This window comes from Squalius cephalus (assembly GCF_949319135.1).
Source record: "Squalius cephalus genome assembly, chromosome: 14".
NCBI lineage: Eukaryota > Metazoa > Chordata > Actinopteri > Cypriniformes > Leuciscidae > Squalius > Squalius cephalus.
The window spans coordinates 32904758-32926436 of record NC_137135.1 but is presented as its reverse complement, the minus strand read 5'-3'; the positions used below and the strand labels follow the sequence as shown (position 1 = coordinate 32926436).

The 21679-nt window shown below is 33.7% G+C and overlaps 2 protein-coding genes across 7 annotated transcripts in view; one reads left to right on the top strand and one right to left on the bottom strand.

The window, feature by feature from the left end:
* Nucleotides 1–10852, bottom strand: part of ndst1a (N-deacetylase/N-sulfotransferase (heparan glucosaminyl) 1a) — a 30166-nt gene extending 19314 nt beyond the window's left edge. The window contains exon 1 of the mRNA XM_079892428.1: nt 10587–10852. The gene's annotated coding sequence lies outside the window, so the exon portion shown is untranslated. The remainder of the gene's footprint in view (nt 1–10586) is intronic.
* Nucleotides 10853–16422: 5570 nt separating this feature from the next.
* cd74a (CD74 molecule, major histocompatibility complex, class II invariant chain a) overlaps nt 16423–21679 on the top strand; it is a 5282-nt gene continuing 25 nt past the window's right edge. The window contains exons 1-8 of one of the 6 annotated variants that reach the window (XM_079892419.1): nt 16491–16688; nt 18188–18357; nt 18573–18685; nt 18782–18833; nt 20008–20103; nt 20195–20392; nt 21179–21196; nt 21307–21679. The exon at nt 21307–21679 is cut by the window's right edge and continues 25 nt beyond it. In XM_079892419.1, the coding sequence (XP_079748545.1) occupies nt 16612–16688; nt 18188–18357; nt 18573–18685; nt 18782–18833; nt 20008–20103; nt 20195–20392; nt 21179–21196; nt 21307–21311 (729 nt within the window). In that variant the 5' untranslated portion in view covers nt 16491–16611 and the 3' untranslated portion in view covers nt 21312–21679. Of the gene's footprint in view, nt 16689–18187; nt 18358–18572; nt 18686–18781; nt 18834–20004; nt 20104–20194; nt 20411–21178; nt 21197–21306 lie in introns of all 6 variants that reach the window. The other 5 variants (XM_079892418.1, XM_079892421.1, XM_079892423.1 and 2 more) reach the window with 5 other exon arrangements.

The following is a 21679-nucleotide window of genomic DNA, read 5'->3' as shown; positions in this document are numbered from 1 at the left end:
AAAAACATCAAACATGCACAGTATACGTTCTCATGAAACATACTATAGAGATTTGGATCTCGGGAGTGAGTGTGGTCGTGTTTGATGTCTACAAACAGGCGGGTCAGATTTTCCACGGACTGCAGTGACGATGATATGAGACCTGATCTGAAACAGTAACGAAAGGAAACGAATGAGTCCAGGAGGCGAGACCACAGACTGTACATGGAGTTTGATCCTATAGCGGATGGACATCAAGCACAAATCACCCCATATAAATCATTCCGCAGCTGTCAGGACATGTGACAAACACACACGCACGTTAGGTTTCCATGTTTTCTAGGACTTTCCATTGACATAAATGTTTTTTTTACACACAAAGTACAAACTGTTCCCTCCCCTAACCCTAAACCCATCACAGAAAACAACCTCAATCAGATCTGCAGTGTTACGTGTCTTCAAATCAGCAGTGCATTTAAGACACAGATGATTTAAAGTCAATGGGTGAAGAATAAATTAATTCTATCAATCTATAATCTAAGAATAAATTAAACCCATTATGACTTCTATGTTGATCAGGCCAATTTATCTGCCAACATTGAGCTATTTGACATCAACATCATCTGATGACAAACACTCGTCTCATTTATGAACAGAAGTACAGCAGCAAAATCTACAGATGGCCTGGTCAATAAAAAATATTATTAGTAAATATTTTTGAAAATATGTAATATCCTTTAATATATTTGAAGGACTATAGAATTTAACGTCTATGACACGCTGTAAATCACCCAGAGCCAATAACTAACTAAACAAATATCTTTTAATCACGACATTTTATCTCACAGCTCTACATAAATAGTTACTATAAGTATATCCACATACATACAGTACATTGATATATACTATACAGCAAATCTCAACTATAGCTGATTGCTCGTATCTTCTCAAAATGTAACTATTATTATCATCCAGCTCTTATCTGCAAAATGTGACTATACAAAGCATGAAGTTAAGATATAATAAACATTAACACCAGGGTTTTTAAGCTGCTTTGAAAAAGTGCTCTATACTGTAAGTAAATTTGACTTGACTGACTTGAAATGTGATTGAACACCAGAGGAAAATAAAAGTAAATATCCACAAAGCACTTTTTAATTGAGTAAAAATCCACCTAGAACAGCCGTCCCACTTCAGAAGAACGAATTAAACAACTTTACAACTCAAACAACACACATCTACTGAAGAACTCATTAGGGATGCGGCTAAATTTAGGCCAACCAAAATATTCAGCTAAAAATGCTATTTTTGCTTTCAGAAGAGAAAGAAAGGGTAATCTAAAGAGAAAGCATTTCTTCAGGATTGTTGGGATTAAAATTAATTCCAGTGCATCACTAGAATTTATGTGTGTTTTAACAAAAATGCATTTTGCTTTAACATTTTTGCTTTTAAACCCTCCACTCACACTCACCGTATAGAAATGCAATTTTTGTATGTTTTTTTAGATTTAGGGAATTATTTTCTGTAGGAATCGATGTCACATATGCTGCTAATGGAGCATTTACCTTTAGATAATTCCTTAAATTCAGCTATTATTTTTAAATAATATAAATATTTGCAGATATTACATACAGTACATACACTACCGTTCAAATGTTTGGAGCGAGTGCGATTTTAAGGAATTAATACTTTATTCGGCAAGGATGCATTTAAGTGAGCAAAAGTGACTGTAAAGATTTTAAATTAATGCTGTTCTTTTAAATTTCTATATTTCAAAGAATCCTAAAACATAATTAAATAATGATGATAATATGCAAATCAGCATATTAGAATGATTTTTGAAGGATCATGTGACTAAAGCTTTGCATCACAGGAATAAATAACACTTTCAAATAGAGAGAAATCAGTTATTTTAAATTGTAATAATATTTCACAACATTACTGTATTTTTGATCAAATAAAAGCAGATTTTTTTTTTTTTTTAAATGTTACCGACCCCAAAGTTTTGAACAGCAGTGAACATGCATTCATGCATATATGAAGAACTCGTTTAAACGCTTTTTAAAGGTCTGTGCCTGTGGTCAAGCACTTTCAGTGAGTGAAACCTCATAACGAAGTGCTGCATGAGACCCATTAAACACAGAGGGCAGTAATGACCTCAGCTTAATATGAGATAATGAGCCCCGCTGAGACGGTTATTACACGTGTTCACCGATGACTGTTTTTACACGAGCTCATTAAGAGCTCTGCGTTTGTGCTCAACAACAGCTTTGTAGGCACGAGTTGAAAACTGAATCTCTCAGATGGAAAATGAGCGACTCTTTAATTTCAAACCATATGAACAAATCTTTCCTAAACACACTTATGGTATCACAGAAGCGGCACCACAACTAAACAAATGGAAGCAATTTATAAGCTGGTCAAATAACCATGCTGGAAAGAGAGAGAGGTTTATTGATCATCCATTATTTAACTCCTGTTGTGTTAAAAACTGGGTTCAACTTTAGTGTTGTTGGGTCAAATTGAGCCCCATTGGTTTCCTTGCAATTCACCAAAAAGGAGCAAGGAGCACCTATGATGTCCTCAAATACTGCCTAGACAGCTCACTTGGTTTTGATATAAAGCCAATCAGAAATAGTGAAACATCTAGTCTTTTATTCCAGAGAGAAGATCAGCAGGTCATGTCACGCTTTCCTCTTCTGAGTCGACAACAATGTGCTTCAGGCTTACGAAAACCACATGATGATGAGTGTTTGCTCTATAAGCTGAGAGAAACTGCTCACACACACGCACACACACACAACATCTGAAGAAGAATTTTTTTTTTACATAATGTACACCTCAATTTCTTTTCATGTATATTAAATGCCAGTGTTATTTTAGTATTTATATATTAAAGTTATGTTTGTTTATATGTTTTCATTTTAATTTGATTGCAAGGTTTAGTCATTTTATTGTTCTTGTCATTTTTATTTGTTTTTATATTTCTACATAGCATTCATTTTTTATTTCAGTTTGTTGGAATAATTTAAGTATGTCAACTTAAACTTATTTCAGTTTCCAAGGACTTTTCCCATTTTTATGCAAGTTTTTCATGCAATACTTACAGCATATTTATATTTTATTACCAAAAACTAACTATGCAATCAAAAGTCAGAGATCTCACTATGAACTCAAACGTTTCTGCATCCAAGAGCAAACCATTTATAGTTTTTAGTCTTAAAGTGAATTTGAGACAAAGTTGATACAACACCTGAGCTATGAAAGAGAAACTTCTGAGCAAAGACATTTTCAGGCAAACTTTCATTTCTCATTCCCGCTGATGTTAGTTATGGTATGACGTGAAATAAAAGCTTTACTACCAGGGTTATTATAGTTAACTAAAACTAAAATCATAAATGATTTTTTTATTTGTCACTTGAATTTGTCACTTGAAATTAAAGAAACGTTAACTGAAATGAATTTTTGAAAAAGTGTAAACTCATTTTATTTCACCTGGAAGCCAAGGCAACTTTTCTCATCTTTTAGTTTAATTTAATGACTAAAAATAACTAAAACTGAAATAGTTATTAAAAACTACATAGATACATTGAAAAACAAAAACTAATAAAGATGACAAACACAACAAAATTACTAATTCTTAATCAGATTTAATCATTTTATTAAATTATTAATTTATTATTAATTTATTAAAATGAAAACTACATGTTACAATAAAAACGAATTCAAAACTAAAGGAACAACATGCCGAAGGAACCTCAACAGGGGTCGTGAAACTCACTCTGAGCACACGGGACCATCAAGACGACTGACCTGACTGCTCTTTAAATGACAGGGCACGTGGGTAATGAGATCGGCACACACACACACACTCGCTGGCTGGTGATTTGAGCCGGACGGCAGATGATTCTTGTGCCCTGTGACCTCTCACCTAAATATGATTCCAAGCCTGCATCTGGATTGGCCGAGAGCTCATAACGGGTCAGATGATGTAACATGATCCTGAAAACTACCGTGTCGTCTGACACCTCTGAGAGCAGGACACAGTCTTGAGGGAAAGTGCACTTCATATTCCCTTCAGAAGCATTAAACATTTAAACTCGGTAGCCTTTTCTTCTCTACTGTGACGTATAACCGAGTGAAACGGCTTCTCAAACAAGAAACAAATGAAATGCGGGGCTTGATTTTGTCCATGAGGAATTGATTGGATGGTGGTGGTTTGCTATTGGTTAATCCCATGTGAGTGACAGGTTGTCCCGCCCTCACACCAATTTTTGTCTTTTGCTGACTACTAAAGTTCAAGTGTGGTGACCTCTGACCTGTTGGGTCTGAAATGTCTTTGCTTACTCCAGGCTGTAGTGTCGCTGACTAAACACAACTTCAGTGATGTATCATTATTACATTAAGTGACGGTAATGATATGCAAATATTCATAAGAGGCGGGGCTTGGGTTCAGTTGCAGTAAAACCTTTACGTAAGAAACCCTCGATTATCAACAAATTGTCAATAACGGTTCTCTTACTTAAGTTGTTTGTTACAACTGCTGTTGGTCTTCATGACGGGGATACAAACGCATTTCTGAAATTTTTAATCTTTATCTTCCAGAAAAATGGATCAAAAATAATGATAGGGCTGCACGATTAATCGAATCACAGTATGTGCTGTGTTCGGGTCGCTTTAATGAGCATTTGGAAAAGCAACTTCCCAAACTTGTAATGAGAAGTGCTTATAAACGGACTGTTGGGGGCTTGATGGTTTAACATTTGAAAATGGACAAATTAATACAGCCAATTTTGCAATTTTTTAATACAAACTAAAATCTATTGTCCATTTATTAACTAAGGACGTCACTGAATGTCAACACAGGTAGGAGAACTGGACTTATCAAGCCATTTAGTGCAGTATTTCCAGGCCTTTAACAAAGCTATTCAAAATCATTTTCAAAACAACAACATCAATATCGACTCAAAGCAGACTCGGGGACACTGACAGGAATATATATCAGAGGGAAATGTGTCAGTCAGGCAGAAGGAGTGAGAAAGAGAGATATCAGCCATCCGTGTGTAAGCGAGCGTGTAACGTCCTGCTCTCTGATGTGAGACGTACAACACACGTGACCTCACATATCCCACAAGGCACTGCATGATGAATGAGCTCTGCAGAAGACACACATCTCCCATGATTCTCTCCTTCACTCGCTCTCTCTCTCCACCTGCCCGACAGATTGATTAATGTCTGTTCTGTGCCGCTCCAACACACACATTACACGGGACCGACCAGTGTTTTAGTCTTGAAAATTGATAAAAATGAGATGAGTTATGCTGAGACAAGAATAAATAACTGTCAACGGGGTAAGAAAAAAAATCTAGTTTCCCTTTATTTTTTTGACCCCATTGGCAGATATTTTTGAAAGCAAAAACTTGCTTTATTTTGATTCATTTTTCAGAAAACAAGACTTATTATCTGACGTAATTTTGCTTCTCAATGAAATGCATCTTGATTAAAGACCGTTTAGATATTTGAACTGGGAAAACAAGACAACAATACCGATACCAATGCAGAGCAAAATGACATAGTACAAAGTGTTTACTACATGCCAAAAATATGCAAAAACATGATCAAATGTCAAAGACATTTTACAATTAAAAACCGAAATCCACAGAACTAAAAATTCTAATGTTAAAAGGACGCAAAACAACAATGAAAGAAATCTCTCTCTGAGCTCATACTGTGTGTATCTATTGTATATATAGTATATTTACATACACACACACATTTAGCACTCCTTCAGTCTAATATATATATCAGTCAAACAATTAATCGCATCCAAAATAAAAGTTTGTGTTTACATAATATATGTGTGTGTATGGAATATAATTATTTTCTATATATAAATACACACACATGCATAAATATTTAAGAAAAATGTGTTATTTATATATAAAATATTTATATATAATATAAATTATATATAATATAAATATATATACACAGTATATACATGCAATTTTTTTTTAAATATATACATGCATGTGTGTGTATTTATATATAGAAAATAATTATACACCGTACACACACATATATTATGTAAAAACAAACTTTTATTTTGGATGCGATTAATCGCGATTAATCGTTTGACAGCCCTAATATATATATATATATATATATATTATCTTTACAGTGTTTATTCAATGAACATTGAATTTCTTTGGTATAAACCAGGAAATTAGCTAAGTTTTATTTATCAATATTACTATATGACTAATCAAATGAAAGTAAATGTATGTCACTGATCATGTGACTGTAAAGATGGTCAGATGTTCTTCCATTTTGCTGATAATACAATTTGTGTGAACAAATAACGGTATTAAATCAAATAAATTGCCAACCACAGACTTTTTGAAGGCTTCTGGCTTCTTTTATGTATACATATATGTATGTGTGTGTGTGTGTGTGTGTGTGTGTGTTGGGGTTCCTCCTGCTCACCTTAAGGGCAAACAGTTTGAGTGATGACCAAAATGAGACCCCACTGAGCAGATGAAGATTTCAGAATCAAATTACCCACAATCCATCACTCTCTGCCAAACGACAGCTGCCAACCTGCCTCTCCTCAGGACAAAATAAATAAACGGTTTGTTGCGTCCTGACAAATGCCAGTGTTTGTGTTTCAACACAGATGGTAACTCGTTATGCAGCAGTGATTTAAAGGGTTAAAGAAGCTCACGATCTGCAGGACGATCATAATCCTGATTCACTGGATCTCCATCTCAAAGATATGAGATACAGAATTACTCTCTGAAACATACACACGGTTGTTTTATCGTAAAGAGGAGACAAAACAATGATGATTTACATGCACAAAGTCATTCATTAAATTACCAACCCCCCAAATGATGCCTAATTAGGCACACTGCAGTCAGTTTAAATGGGGTTTTGTGCATTTTAATACAAAAAACTAGGGATCCACAAATTAGGGAAAAAAAATCTAATTGTAATTTTTCTGATACAAATTGTGATTTAAAATAGAATTTAAAAATAAATTCTAGGTTTGCTGTGCTTTTTATCAATATGGCTATAAAAAATGTATAAATTATGAATAAATAATAATAATAAATTACTACTAAAAGAATTGAATAAATTATTAAACAAATTAAATTATTAATTTGTAAAATTTCACTGTGAAATACACAAATCATAAAAGGAAACAGACCGTGTGTTTGAATAATTTAAAATAAAAATAATGTCATGAAAAATTCATTTCAGTGCCCCATTTTCCTTGTCACTGATCATGTGACTCTTTGTACAGACAGTCAGATGCATTTAAGAAAAATAATATAATAATAGTCATTTTATTTTTACATTACAACTGTAAAATTACAGCATTTTTTTTTTTTTTCTTCACGATTTCTGTTTTATTTCAATTACTCATGCAGCCCTACAGGAAAGCATCTGATCTGATTTAGACTGAATCTTTCTGACTCTGATGCCACTGGAAACACAATCAATCAACTAATCAATCAGGACTTTCTTACGCTGAAGAGACAAATCAACAATCAGCCCCTTACATCAGCTCTGAAGAGCCCAAAAAAATCAGGAAAAGACACAACAGGCGTCAGTTCAGCTAAAAATAACCTTTACGCTACACTCTAAAAACTAATTCAGAGGACCTTTAGTCATTACTTAAATATATATATTGTTGTGAAATAAAAAATCAAGTTCTGAGATACTGTTAGACTTTTTACTTGTAATTGTTATTTTATTGAGCTGGGATGACACACAAATTATGCCTATTGATTAAACATACTATCATGACTTGTCAGAGTTTAACATTTTCAGTTGATCAAAAATTAATTTAATTTTAAGTTCTGTTAATGTAAAAAACAATTTGATGACGTGTAAACGGTCCACAGTTACCGTGTGCATGTTTAAGGCCAGACGAGTGTGGCCACAGCTGAAACTCGCTGAAGCGTAATGTGGTGAATGGTAAGTAATTTTATGCTTACACATATTCGCATTCGCTCAGGATTCTGTTGGTGATAGCCTACTGTAACCGAATACCGAAATCTGGAAGTCCTTACTCTGAAATTTGAGCAGTGTTGATAGTAGGCTATACGTTAGTCTGTGTGCCGAGGTAAAGTTGGCTAGTAGCTACGCTATTTGTTCAGATACTTTGCTCAAAACAAGTCGGAGTTATGTAGGGCCCTATGAATTCCGTTTTAGTTTTCCAAATTTCGTTTTTATTGTTTACAATTGTGACAGGCGCCCGCGCATTTTACTGAGAGAACGAGCAGAGAGAGAGAGAGAGAGAGACCCTCCTCCGGCCACGCGCGCGCACTCTCACAGTCTTCAAACTGTCTTGTTCTCCCTCCCTTCCTCGCGCATATTAACGTTAATCAAAACTGATATTACCATCAAAATCAATAGAGAATTGACACGATGGTAATAGGTCGGAAGACCGAAGTTTCACGTGAAGCATTCAGAGATTTTTTCCCCTTAGCTACCGCTGGGTGTTAATTGTACTAAAATAACGTTGCCTTATCTTCTCTGAAAAGCGTTCCGCACATTCAGCTGACATAAACCACACTTTAAATAAACGAACGAAACCTATCCAGTGATGAAATGTTTTCTGTGTTCCTGTCCAATGACAGTGTAGTGACCATACATTTCAATTGAATGTTTGATTTGAAGTGATAAGTCGGCTATAGGTTGATTTCTAAGAAAATGTATGCTTTACGTTGTATTAGAAAGGACATGGTAATACAGTTCATTTAAATCTTTTGAAAGGGAAATATATTAAAAGATGAATGTTACATGTATGTTTAAAAGAGTAATCAACTTCAAATAAAAACAAAAGGGCTCAACTTAACTCTTGCAGAGATCAACTTAATTATTAAGTTCATGTTACTTAGAAATGTGTTTTATTGTGGCCAAAAAAACTGCTTCACCTAACTTAAAACATTATGTTGGATCAACTTAATTACTTGCATTCATGTTGAAAATTATTAAGTTCGTGTTACTTAGAAATGCGTTTTATTGTGGCCCAAAAAAAGTAATTAACCGTACTCAAAACATCGCTTTGAATTAATGTAATTCTGCCAGCAGTCTTAACATAAAAATTCTAGTGGAAAACGTTAACATATTTTTTTTTGTTGACCCAATGTTTTATTTTTTAGAGTGTACACGACAGCTGTGAAGTGGATGGAGTTCATGGGTCACATGCAAACACACACACACACACACATTAACTAGAACATCTCACAGACTGAATCGTTTTTTATACAGAGGTGATATTTGCTGAAGCCAAACCCAAACCAACCGCTCGACCTAACCATACTCAAGGATTTGAATATGGCTATGGTAATTGGTTACTCGTACCTGCTGATATGAGTAGATTAAAGGATGTGAAAAAAAAAGAAAATTCTGTCATCATTTGCTCACCCTCATGTCGTTCCAAACCCTTAAGACTTTCGTTCATCTTCGGAACACAAATGAAGATATTTTTGATGAAATCTGAGAGCTTTCTGTCCCTCCATTGACAGCGAAGTCGTTGCAACTTTAAAAAGGCCCAAAAACATGGTAAAAACATTGTTAAAATAGTCCATGTGACTACAGTAGTTCAACCTTAATGTTATGAAGCGACGAGAATACTTTTCTTTTTTTTAAGCTCTCAGATTTCATCAAAAATATCTGCATTTGTGTTCCGAAGATGAACGAAGGTCTTACGGGTTTGGAACGACATGAGGGTGAGCAAATACTGACAGAATTAAAATTTTTGGGTGAACTAACCCTAAAATCAAGAACATGATTCAGCTGATTCAAGAGTCTTCAAACAGAGAGGAGCTAAACATCCTCAAAACTCATTTCCCCATGTTTTAGTATACTTTTCTTCAAAGACTGCCCTCGCACATGTAAAGAAACCTGTAGACAATGCACTTTTTACCAGAAGCCTTGCAAATGACATGAAACTGTGTCACATGGGTTTGATTTTTGAGTGTTTACAGACTGTAGATTCAATACACTCAAAATTAAAAACCATGCATTACTAAAGAGGTTTCACTGTACGATAAGTGATTTTAACACTGATGAGCCGTGTACAAGATCTTGAATAATGAAGCTCAGTTTTATTTTTATAAAATGTTTTTTCCATTTTAATTTTTCTCTGTCATGTGATTGTCCAGTGAATCTACTGTAAATCAGATTTCACACACAATTAACCCCAATAAAGCAATATACCCATCATGTGATGAGTTATTCAAGGACTGTTTGAAGACTCATGAATGCATGTAGGCTACAGTACAGTAAAACATCAAATACACCATGATTTACCACATCTGAAATACAGCACAAATACAGAACGGGTCCAGAAAGTATTGTTTGGGTTACACAGAAATCTGAGGGGAACTGTTCATCCACTAAAAATCACCAAACTACAGAAAAACATACTAAATATGACTGTAAACATCCTGAACACTGATTGATGCACTAACAACAGGTGCGGTGTGAACCCATCACTGGTACAGTAACAGTACAGTGTCTGATGCACAGAGAGAGTGTCTTTATATAAGGCCGTTGTTTAGTGTGAGAACATGCAGCAGATTTCATCTCACCTGATTCACACACAGCAGAAGAAGCGTTGCTGAACGCGTCCGAGCGCGTGTCCTGCGTCAATCCTTCACCGCTCGTCCTGTGATGCTGTTCTCACGGTGGTCCGGTAAATTCGGCTGTCCGGTGACTCCGGTTCTCCTCCGGTGCGGAGCGCGTCTCGAGCGCAGAGAGACACCAGCTGAGTGAAACACATGTGCGCTGGACTGACGCCTTACAAGCGTTCGGTGATAGAGGGCGACAAGCACACACATATAGCCCACACACACACACACACACACACACACTTATTAATGGGTTATAGAGCGACGACTAACGCTCAGAGAGCGGTAATACAATCTGGTGCAAACTACCAGAGCTTAGTAAGATATAGAGACATACTGAATTAAACCGAGGATGTGAGTGGTACAGTGCGTTCAATGGATTTATGCTCAGCTGACAAAACATCTTTACAGAAACATTCATTATACAAAAACTCCATAAACAGTTTGGAAAGCTGTGAGTTTTGAAAATGACATAGGACCTTAGGCTACATGCACAATTTAAGGCAAGACACTACAGGCAAAAGCCTTTCATGCACTGGTCAACTGGTAACATTAAGACAAGACTCTACTGGTGAACAGGGTAAACATCACCATACCTTCCCCAGTTTATTAATCACAGTAATTTTTTTTTGATTTTGCTTCCATAACATGTATTCTTTCAGACTATTGGAAGAACTTTTTTCTGGCTGATATATAGAGTGATAAAAAGAGAAATCCAAAATCTCATCTGCTAAAACCTTTAAAGGGATACTCCACTTTAAAATGAAATTTCTGTCATCATATACTCACCCTCATGTTGTTTCAAACCTGTATGAATTTCTTTCTTCTGCTGAACAGAAAGGAAGATATTTAGAAGAATGTCAGTAACCAGACAGTTTCTGGTACCACTGACTTCCATAGTAGGCCTATATATTTTTTCCTACTATGGAAATCAATGGGACCAGAAACTGTCTGGTTACTGACATTCTTCTAAATATCTTCCTTTCTGTTCGGCAGAAGAAAGAAATTCAAATTATGACCCAAAACCAGTCACATGGGTAAATTCTTTTAAATTGAGATGTATACATCATATGAAAACTGAATAAATAATCTTTCCATTGATGTATGGTTTATTAGGATAGGACAATATTTGGTTGAGATACAACTATTTGAAAATCTGGAATCTGAGGGTGCAAAAAAATGGAAACATTGAGAAAATCCCCTTTAAAGTTGTCCATTTATGTTGGCGATTGTGCTGCATTCACTCACAAAAATAAATGTTTTCTATATTTACGGTAGGAAATTTACAAAATATCTTCATGGAACATGATCTTTACTTCCTAATGATTTTTGGCATAAAAGAAAAATCGATAATTTTGACCCATACCATGTATCGTTGGCTATTGCCACAAATATACCCGTGCAACTTGTGACTGGTTTTGTGGTCCAGGGTCACATATTATATAATGCCACATTTTGTGTTGAAACATACCATTTCAGAAAACTTGTAACACAACACAAGTGTCTTTACTATGATTAATAATCTGTGGAAGGTATGGTGATGTTAACCATGTGAAGGCCAGACCATAACGAAAAGTTGAATATGAAATAGCTAATTAACAGTGGATCATATATGGCGAAATGTATCTATTAACATAAACTTAATTAGGCTCTAAAGGAGTAGTTGTTTTACTTTTTATAGTTAATATTTATCAGGGTCAATTTGATATGTAGACAATTTTGGGGAGCTTGAACTTGGTCACAGTGAAAACCTGCCACTAATTCTGAGTGAAAAGGATTCTCAAATAAGAAAAAAAATGTAGGGTGTTGTTTGATTATGTCCATCTTCTTCATGCATCCTAAAAAGCTTCTACTTGCTCAAAGAAAGTTATTTGTTTGTTTGTCTGTAATAGATAGGAAACTGAGAGGATCCGACATAGAGGAAGAACAAAACAGGAAGCGAAGAGGGAAAGTTCAGGGCGGTGATTTCATTGTCTGAGATGAGCAATATACGAGGATCTGCAACATCTAGGTCTTAATTAATCCGGATAGATTTGAAAACTGAGTTTTCATTTCAAAACGCTCTCCGTCCACATAGCGTTTTCCCAAACGATTTCACACTGAAACGTCGGAAAACACCAAATTCACCCTCATAAAAGCTCACTGAGATGATAAAAGACAGAACAAGACATAATCAGGTTATCACACAAGTCTTCTGGCAGGATGATTTTATTTAGCCGAATATCTCAGCATTCACTGATGCGCAGGCTATAGCACACACTCACCATTATATGTTTGGTCTAAAACACAACTGCTCTCATGTTTTACCGCAGGACAGCAAATGCGAGTGAATTTTCGGTCATCTTGCAGGACTGTGATATGAAGAGTCTGCAAATTAACATATTTTAGCAACTGTGTGAAAGTGAATAGCACATAACAGGCACAATTCCGGTATAAACGTGATGGGTTTGTGATGGTCACATGACTAAACGTACGTCATCGTTTTTAAACGTATTAGTGTGGACAAGGCCTCAGGGAAAGTGTTTAGTATCCTGAGCACTGCAGTCATGATGCTGATAACAGTGAATGTGAAAGAAATGAGAAGATGTGATGGTGACACTTAGAATACGGTTCTGTCATTTATGAATAACTGCAGGAACAAATTAGTAACGCACGTAGTAACTAATTAACAAGAATCTTTGATTAACAATTTAGTAGTGTTCACTTTTCTAATCAATAACCACTATTTTGTATAGCTCCCAGAGAACTACTTTATACTAATATACATAATGTATAATAATTAACTCTAAAGTGAAGAATGACTCAAGTGTTACCAAATCCATCGGGAAGAATTACTATCCAAAACCTTACAAAACCCTCAAATGCTTGCATTGACTTCAGTTGTATATGTATTTCTGATGTTGAATTATGTGTCTGATAGAGACAGTCAGAAAAAGATTATTATATGAGGGAGAATAAATGTGTTTGTTTGTTTGTTTGTTTGTTTGTGAGTGTATTTTTACATTTTAACAGCAGGAGCGTTCACTGTTAGTACAGTAGCAGTTACAGAACACACCTTCGATTGTGTTAATGTGCCTTTCAGTCATCTTTAAAATTATGAAATGCATTCCTTGTTGGGTTCTTCTGAATTCAGTCTTTAACTCTCATGTGAAATCAGCAAATCTGAAATCAACTACTGTTTTGTTCCTCTATAAGATTTTTTGATAATCTCATTCATGGAAAAAGAAACATCAGTTGTTTGTTTAATATAGTATGTATTCAATAATATTATACCATGAGTTGGTTGTTAAATCACTGAAAAAAATGATTCATTGACTTAGTTGTATTTACTAAAAAAAATTATGTTAATTGGTTCCACATAATTGATTTTAGCTACATTTAAACAAATGCATTACGTTGAACTAAGTTCAACTTAATGCATTTGTTTAAATGTAGCTAAAATCAATTGTGTGGAACCACTTACGATAAAAACATTTAGTTAATTCATTGAATTCAATGAATGTGGCTAAAATCAATTATGTGGATCCAATTAACATAATTTTTTTTAGTAAATTCAACTAGTAAATGAATCATTTTTTTCAGTGTGGAAAAGTGAGTTAAATTAGTTCTCAATAACTGTGATTGTTCGTATTGAAAGTATTGTATGCAGATATTGTTGTCTTCTTCTGCTTCCTTGAAACAAAACTAAATATTTTGCAAATCTTTTGACATTGTGTTGTGTTTATGTTTACTACTGTATGTGTGTGTCCCTACTCTGACATCTCCATTTGGGAAATATATTAATAAAGTAGATCTTTTTTATATATATTTAAAAAAAAAAGTTTTATATTATGCAAAAATTGTGTGCATTTTAATAGTATGTGTATATTGATGATTTCGTTTGAGCCTACATATATTTGTCAGCCTTCGTATGATCTGCTTTAGTGATCCTCAAACTGAGATTTGAAATCTCATCATTTGATTATGTACAGATTACCCAAAAAATCACCTTCAGTGATTATTTTTACCAACAGGAACAGAAAATCATTTGCAATAGTGTTATTTTTGCTTATATTAAACACAATTTAAGACACAACACAACAACAACAACACAACAACACAACACAGATTTGAAAACTGAGTTTTCATTTCAAAATGCTCTCCGTCATTCATGTCATTCATGGAAAAAAAAACATCAGTTGTTTGTTTAATATAGAATGTATTCAATAATATTATTATAACATGAGTTGGTTGTTAAAAGTGATTTAAGAGTTAAATTAGTTCTCAATAACTGTGATGTTCGATTTATATTCTAATTAATCAAAAATAAAAGTGAAAGTATTGTATGCAGATATTGTTGTCTTCCTCTGCTTGCTTGAAACAAAACTAAATATTTTGCAAATCTTTTGACATTGTGTTGTGTTTATGTTTACTATGTGTGTGTCCCTACTAGATCTGACATCTCCATTTGGGAAATATATTAATAAAGTAGATCATTTTTTTAAATATAATTAAAAAATATGTTTTATATTATGCAAAAATTGTGTGCATTTTAATAGTATGTGTATATTGATGATTTCATTTGATATAGCCTACATATATTTGCTTTAGTGATCCTCAAACTGAGATTTGACTTAACTGTGTTTGGAAATCTCATCATTTGATTATGTACAGATTACCAATAAAATCACCTTCAGTGATTATTTTTACCAGCAGCAACAGAAAATTATTAACAGAAAAGTTATTTCTGCTTATATTAAACACCATTTAAGACACAACACAACAACACAACCCAACCCAACACAACAACAACAACACAACAAACACAACACAACAACACAACACGGCTTCCACAACACATTTCTGATAAATCAGAGTTTTAGTTTGCAAAAGTCTAACCATCTAAAGATCTTACTCTCTGATTTCACTTCATGTTTAACATTTTACTTGGAAAGGATGGTGGAGTTTTGCGGACTTGATTCTTTATTTCTCAGTTCTGTGTTTTAGAAAAAAGGAATGTTGTATGTCATGATGTTTTGGTCTGCGTGCCCAATCAGAGAAACTGGACGCTTGAATCAGCTGTATCTCGGCAGAACCTGCACTAATTCACTCACATTTCACCATGTTTATGTGTTTATTTCACCATGATGTTGCCTACAACATTTTACAGCCCTGCAAAGACTATACAACTTTATAATAGCTTGCATTACTTAGCCTATATATAGAACTTTACTCATTATGCAGTTTACATAAAAAGGACAAAATATGTTTCTTGCTTTAACTCATCAAAATAAGTTAAGCAATTTTAAACTTTTTTTTAATAAGTTATACAAGATTCATCTAATTTTTAAGTCAACTTAATGTAGGCTAGGCCTAATTTAACTTGAAATTACTTAAACATCCAAGTTGATACTTACAAATTTAAGGCAGCAACTTTTTTAAAGTGTAGGCTACTGTATGTAAGCCTGATATACATTAATGTGAATTTCAAAAAGGCTATAGTAATATATTGTATATAATAGGCTATACAAGACAGAAAGATAGAAATATGAATGTCACACTTTGATGCATATTTTTACATATGGACCTGAGTGCATTTAATCTAAACATGATCTTAATAGTGATTTAACAGAATTATTAGAAAGTGTCACCCTATTGATGTCAAATCCCTCTCTGAAATATTTGATCATTTTGCTCAAAAAACTGAAAGTGGAATATTTATGTTCAGTGTTTTGTTTTTATCAAGCACTTTCTCATGGCCATATATTAGTTGAAGTTTCAGTCTCTCCATCAACTAATGACGCTGCTCTCATCAGCCAATCACATTTCAGATGTGAAGATGCCCGAATCAGGTTCAGGTTCACATCTGTAGAATCAGGGGCTTTCCGCCACACACATCCTGAAAAGCGGGTTTCGCTAGTGCATAAAACCTTCTGGAAGTCACAGTGACGTTCATTCGGAATAAACACACACATTCACCCACTCACTCACACTAGAAACAGCAGTGATGGAAGATCATCAAAACGATGCGCTGATTCAGCGCGTGCCGAGCCAAGAGACCGTCCTGAGCCGCGGACCAACACGGTGATGTTTGTTTATTTGTTTGTGTGACATAATAAATTAATTTGTTAGTTTCAGTAGGCTATATATTATTAAATGGCATTAGTGCATGATAGCAATAACAATATAGCATTTGTGAGGGTAAATGTTCAAGAATGCATGCTTTGAATGATCCTTTAAACTTTTTTCTTGCATGCAAAACACCAGTATTGTGCATGTAAATTTAAAAGCATTAATTAGGCCTATTAATGACAATGAATCATTATTAAAATGATTCCGTGGCTCAAAAAGGACGCAACAAGTATAAACTCATTTGATACATATCTTACTTAAGTTATACTTATTTATTAGCCTACTTTAAAATTCCAATATAGAGGCGAAATCAGAAAGATGGAAATAAAACTCTGCCTCGCTACCCGTGACGTCACACGCGCTGCCGTTACTGATTGGTTGTTTATATACTGGACAAGTGTTTTTTGTTTTGTTTTTTAAATGAGCTGTTGACTAAATATTTTCTTTTTTTATGGAATTTTATAAATGTTTAACTCTATATTTTGGGAGCTGTATTGTTTTAATCACTTTTTTGCCTTCACTAGTAGCCTACATTTTATAAAGTCCTGTGGTGTGACAAATACATTTTTAAAATGACAAATATTCTATGTAGTCTCAATTAATATGACGCCATGAATCTGAATGTAATAGACTTATTATACAAGATTTTTTTAAATAGCACATAAAATACCCAAACAAATCATATCATATATCATATCAAATCAAATGTTCATTTAAAATTTTAAGTAGCAGTTTTAACAGTAGTTTGGTTTGGGTCAGTCATTTTATATATAGGCATATATTTTTTTCAATTTATTCATATGTATATTAGTTATTTTTAAAACTTGTTTCAGTTTTAGTTATTTTTCAGGAAGTTACACTAAATAAAAATGAGAAATATTGCCTTGGCAACTTGGTGAAATTAAAAAAAGATTACTTTTTCATATTTTATTTGATTTTAGTTCATGTTATTTATTTCAAGCAACTAAAATATTAGTTTTTTATGGTTTTAATTTGAATTCTGACAAACCAAAATATCCCTGCATTGGACATTCATTGCTGTTTATTCTCAGTCTTCCTGAAAACCTGAATCAGTCAATCTTATTTTTAGTTAAGAATTTAAACCATATTTACATTTATTCAATTAGCAGACTCCAAAGTGAGTTACAAAAGAGGATTATTTCAAATGAAATCATCCAAAAATAGAAGCAGGATTTGTTTCTCCCTCTCTTTTCTTTTAATAAAATGAAAAGCAAATCACCCACAAAAATTCCCAGGATCTTGATTCAAAATAGTGGCGTGAATCATAGAAATATTCCCTTTTACTTGAAGGGGAATGCACTTTTGTTGCCGGACAGAGATGATGTTATTACAGATAAACACCCACAGCAGTGACCTTCAGTGTGGAAACTCCCCTGAACAGCAGAACGCCTTGTCTAACGGTGTGTGTGTGTGTGTGTCTCCGTCTGCAGGAACCCCAATGGAAAGGCGCTGAAGGTGGCCGGACTAACAGTTCTGGCCTGTCTTCTGCTGGCGGGTCAGGCGCTGACCGCGTACTTCGTCTGGGGCCAGAAGGAACACATCAGTGCTCTGACCAGCGGCCAGGAGAAGCTGAAGACTGAGCTGACCCGAAAGATGTCAGGTATATTTAACCAGTGCATCAAAAACATTCATCAAACACGGATTGCTTTACATGCTATTCATTTACAGAAATACAAGCATCAAATTATTCATGCATATTGTCCCAGGCCTATAAATACCAGTTCTCGTAAATAAAGGGCTCACACCTTTAAAAAATATTTGTTTAAAAGGCAAATGAGACTTATATGCATATCATGTTCATCTTTCGTCTGTCAGCTGGTCCTCCAAAAGTGATGCACCTTCCCATGAACAGCATGCCCCTCCTGAAGGATTTCTCTGACGAAACCTCTGACCAGACCACCGACAAGAAAAAGAGCACTCCCCTGTTGGTGAGGAGAAACAGCAAATGATGATAGTTGTCAATAGTGGCGCTTGGGTTTCTGTTCATTCAATTCTGAATATCTGTTTCTTATTCTTTTCTGCAGAAACTGCAGCCAGTTTTCACAAACCAGAGAGAGGGCAGCGGACAACTGGACGGTACGGTCTCCAACATACAGAACACGAGAGAGAAATAAATAAATCACATGAAAAATAATTGTAAAGTAATATAATGTAATATATTATTTATATATTAAATATATAAGATATTATAAACAAATTTAAAATATAATAATAATAATAATATATTGGCAGCATTTTTAGTAATTGAATAAAGCCGCAAAAAATATAAATTCGATGGATGAAAAACTTTAGAAATGTTTCCTTCGCAACTAACTGAAATAAAATATGTTTAAGTTGAAGTATTAATGTAAATATTTTAAAAATGAAAAAGCACATAAAACCAATATATAAAAACCAATAAAACTTAAACTAAATATACAAAACTATAAAAATAAAAGCTAATATACAATATTTGAAAAACATCACCCTACAGAACAAGAGAGATGGATAAATAAATAATGTGAAAAATAAATGTAATATAATATATTACATTATTTAACATATAATAAAAAATATATAATTAAAATTATGTATATAAAAAAGCTAAAATTAAATATAAACATTAGATGGAAAAACTTGTTGCCTTTGCAGCTAACTGAAATAAAATATATTTACGTTGATGAAAAAGAAAATAAAAAAAAAGCTAAAAAGAAATATTAATATTCAATATTAAAGATATATTATATATTATAATTATTTGAAATAATATTAAAAAAAAAAAAGCACATACAATTAAATAAATTTAAAAATAATTAATTAAACTAAAAACCGAAAACTAAAAAAATATATATAATGTTTGAAAATCACCAACACAATCACCAGAACACAAGATAGATAAATAAATAAATAATATGAAAAATAAATGTAATATAATATATTACATTATTTATATATAAAAATGTATATATATATATATATAGGCATTTTTGGTAATTGAAATAAAGCTGAAATAAAAAGAAATACAAATATTAGATGAAAAAATAACAAACTGAAAAACTTGATGTATTAAAATTACAAAAAAAAATGAAATTGAATTAAAGCTAAAAACATATTAATATATTAGAAAAAAAAAAAATTACAAAAGCACATAATTGACAAAATTAATTAAAAAATGTCATGCGTAACAACACCTGTGACCACATTCCCAATATACTGTCTCACAAGCTCTTGTCCATTATTGTTGAACTAATTCTTCATGTTCTGTCAGAAGGCTCTAGAGTGATGCCGAAGAGGATGAATCTGCCAATGAGGAGTCTGCCTCTGATGGTGGACGCAGATGAGGAGATTAAGAGCTCACCTGCATCAGGTGAGACACACACACACACACACACACACACACTCACTCACTCACACACACCTCACGCAGATCTCCACATGACACGCGTGTCTCTCTGCAGCTGTTGAGGTGGAGAGCAAGTGTAAGCTGGAGTCTGAGAAGCAGGTGAGGCCCGGGTTCTTCAAGCCTCAGTGTGACGAGCAGGGCAACTATATGCCCATGCAGTGCTGGCACAGCACCGGCTACTGCTGGTGTGTGGACAAAGACGGCAAGGAGATCTCGGGCACACTCATGCGCGGGCGACCCCAGTGTGGCTCAGGTGCGTTTCATGACTAGGGTATTAATGTGCTTTAGAATGTGATCCTTTGAGAAACCAGAAGCTAGAACAGTAAACGAATAATGTTATGTTTTGACTATGTTATATTATGCTTTTATTTTAGAATTATTGATATACTATTTTAATATTTGTTAATTTTAGTTTTTTTTTTTTTTTCATTTAGTTATGTCATTTTTTTATTAGTGTACACATAATTGACATATTTCTATTTAGCTTTAATTCATTTTTATTGGTAATATTAATACTTCAGCTTAATTTTTTCAGTTAGTCGTCAGGGAAACTTTTCTAATGGTCATTCAAGTTTTTTGAGTTTTCCATCTAATATTTATATTTTATTTTATTTCAGCTTTATATCAAATAAAGAAAACAAATGTTTAATAGTTCCAGTTAACAATAACAACACTCAGGTCTCTGTTTTTTTATTGTGTCATAAAAATGAAAAATAAATCTGGACTCATTTTAGTATTATTTATATACCATTATAATATTTAACAATATTCTAAATTAGCTTTTAATTTTACATTTTCAATTCATTTTACTTTGTTATATTCATATTATGTGCTTTTGTCATTTTTATTCATTTAAAAAAAATCTATTTAGCTTTAATTTATTATTTAATTTGTTTAAATTGTATTTCTTAAATTTCAACTTATTTTATTTTAGTCAGTTGCAATGTAAATCAATTAGTCAATCACTTGTAATGTAAATATTCTTGACATCCTTCTCTCTGTGTGTTTTGTGCATTTCTCTGATGATGGTTCATCACAGCTCCTGCTGATGTTTTGGGTGAGTCTCTATGTGTGTCATTTATTGCTTTACCCCAAAACACTCATGTAGTGATCATGTGCTAAAATACCAGCACTAATGCCCATCTCTCTCTCTCTCTCTCTCTCCAGAGTAAAGCCAGTGCATCCACAACAGGACCATCTTCTCCAGCAATAAAGAATAACAGTTTAAATCTTAATACTGTAGCTGTCACTATTGCAGCTCCTGAGGATCAATCAGTCCATTTGGACGTACTTCAATGGAAATAATCTAATAACCTTTCAACTTAAGGTCAACTAATGATCTGCGTTTAATATAGATACACATAAGTATGAGATGTATTTCTACGAGATGTTAACGCTGGCCTAACCCTTATTCTAATAATATCTATAGTAAGTTTTCTGTGTGATACCATCTCTTTGTTTTAATTTTTAACCCAAGGCATGTTGTTCGAGGCGGATGAATATCAGAGCGATTGTAAGAGTGTAAATAAAAGGCTTTAAT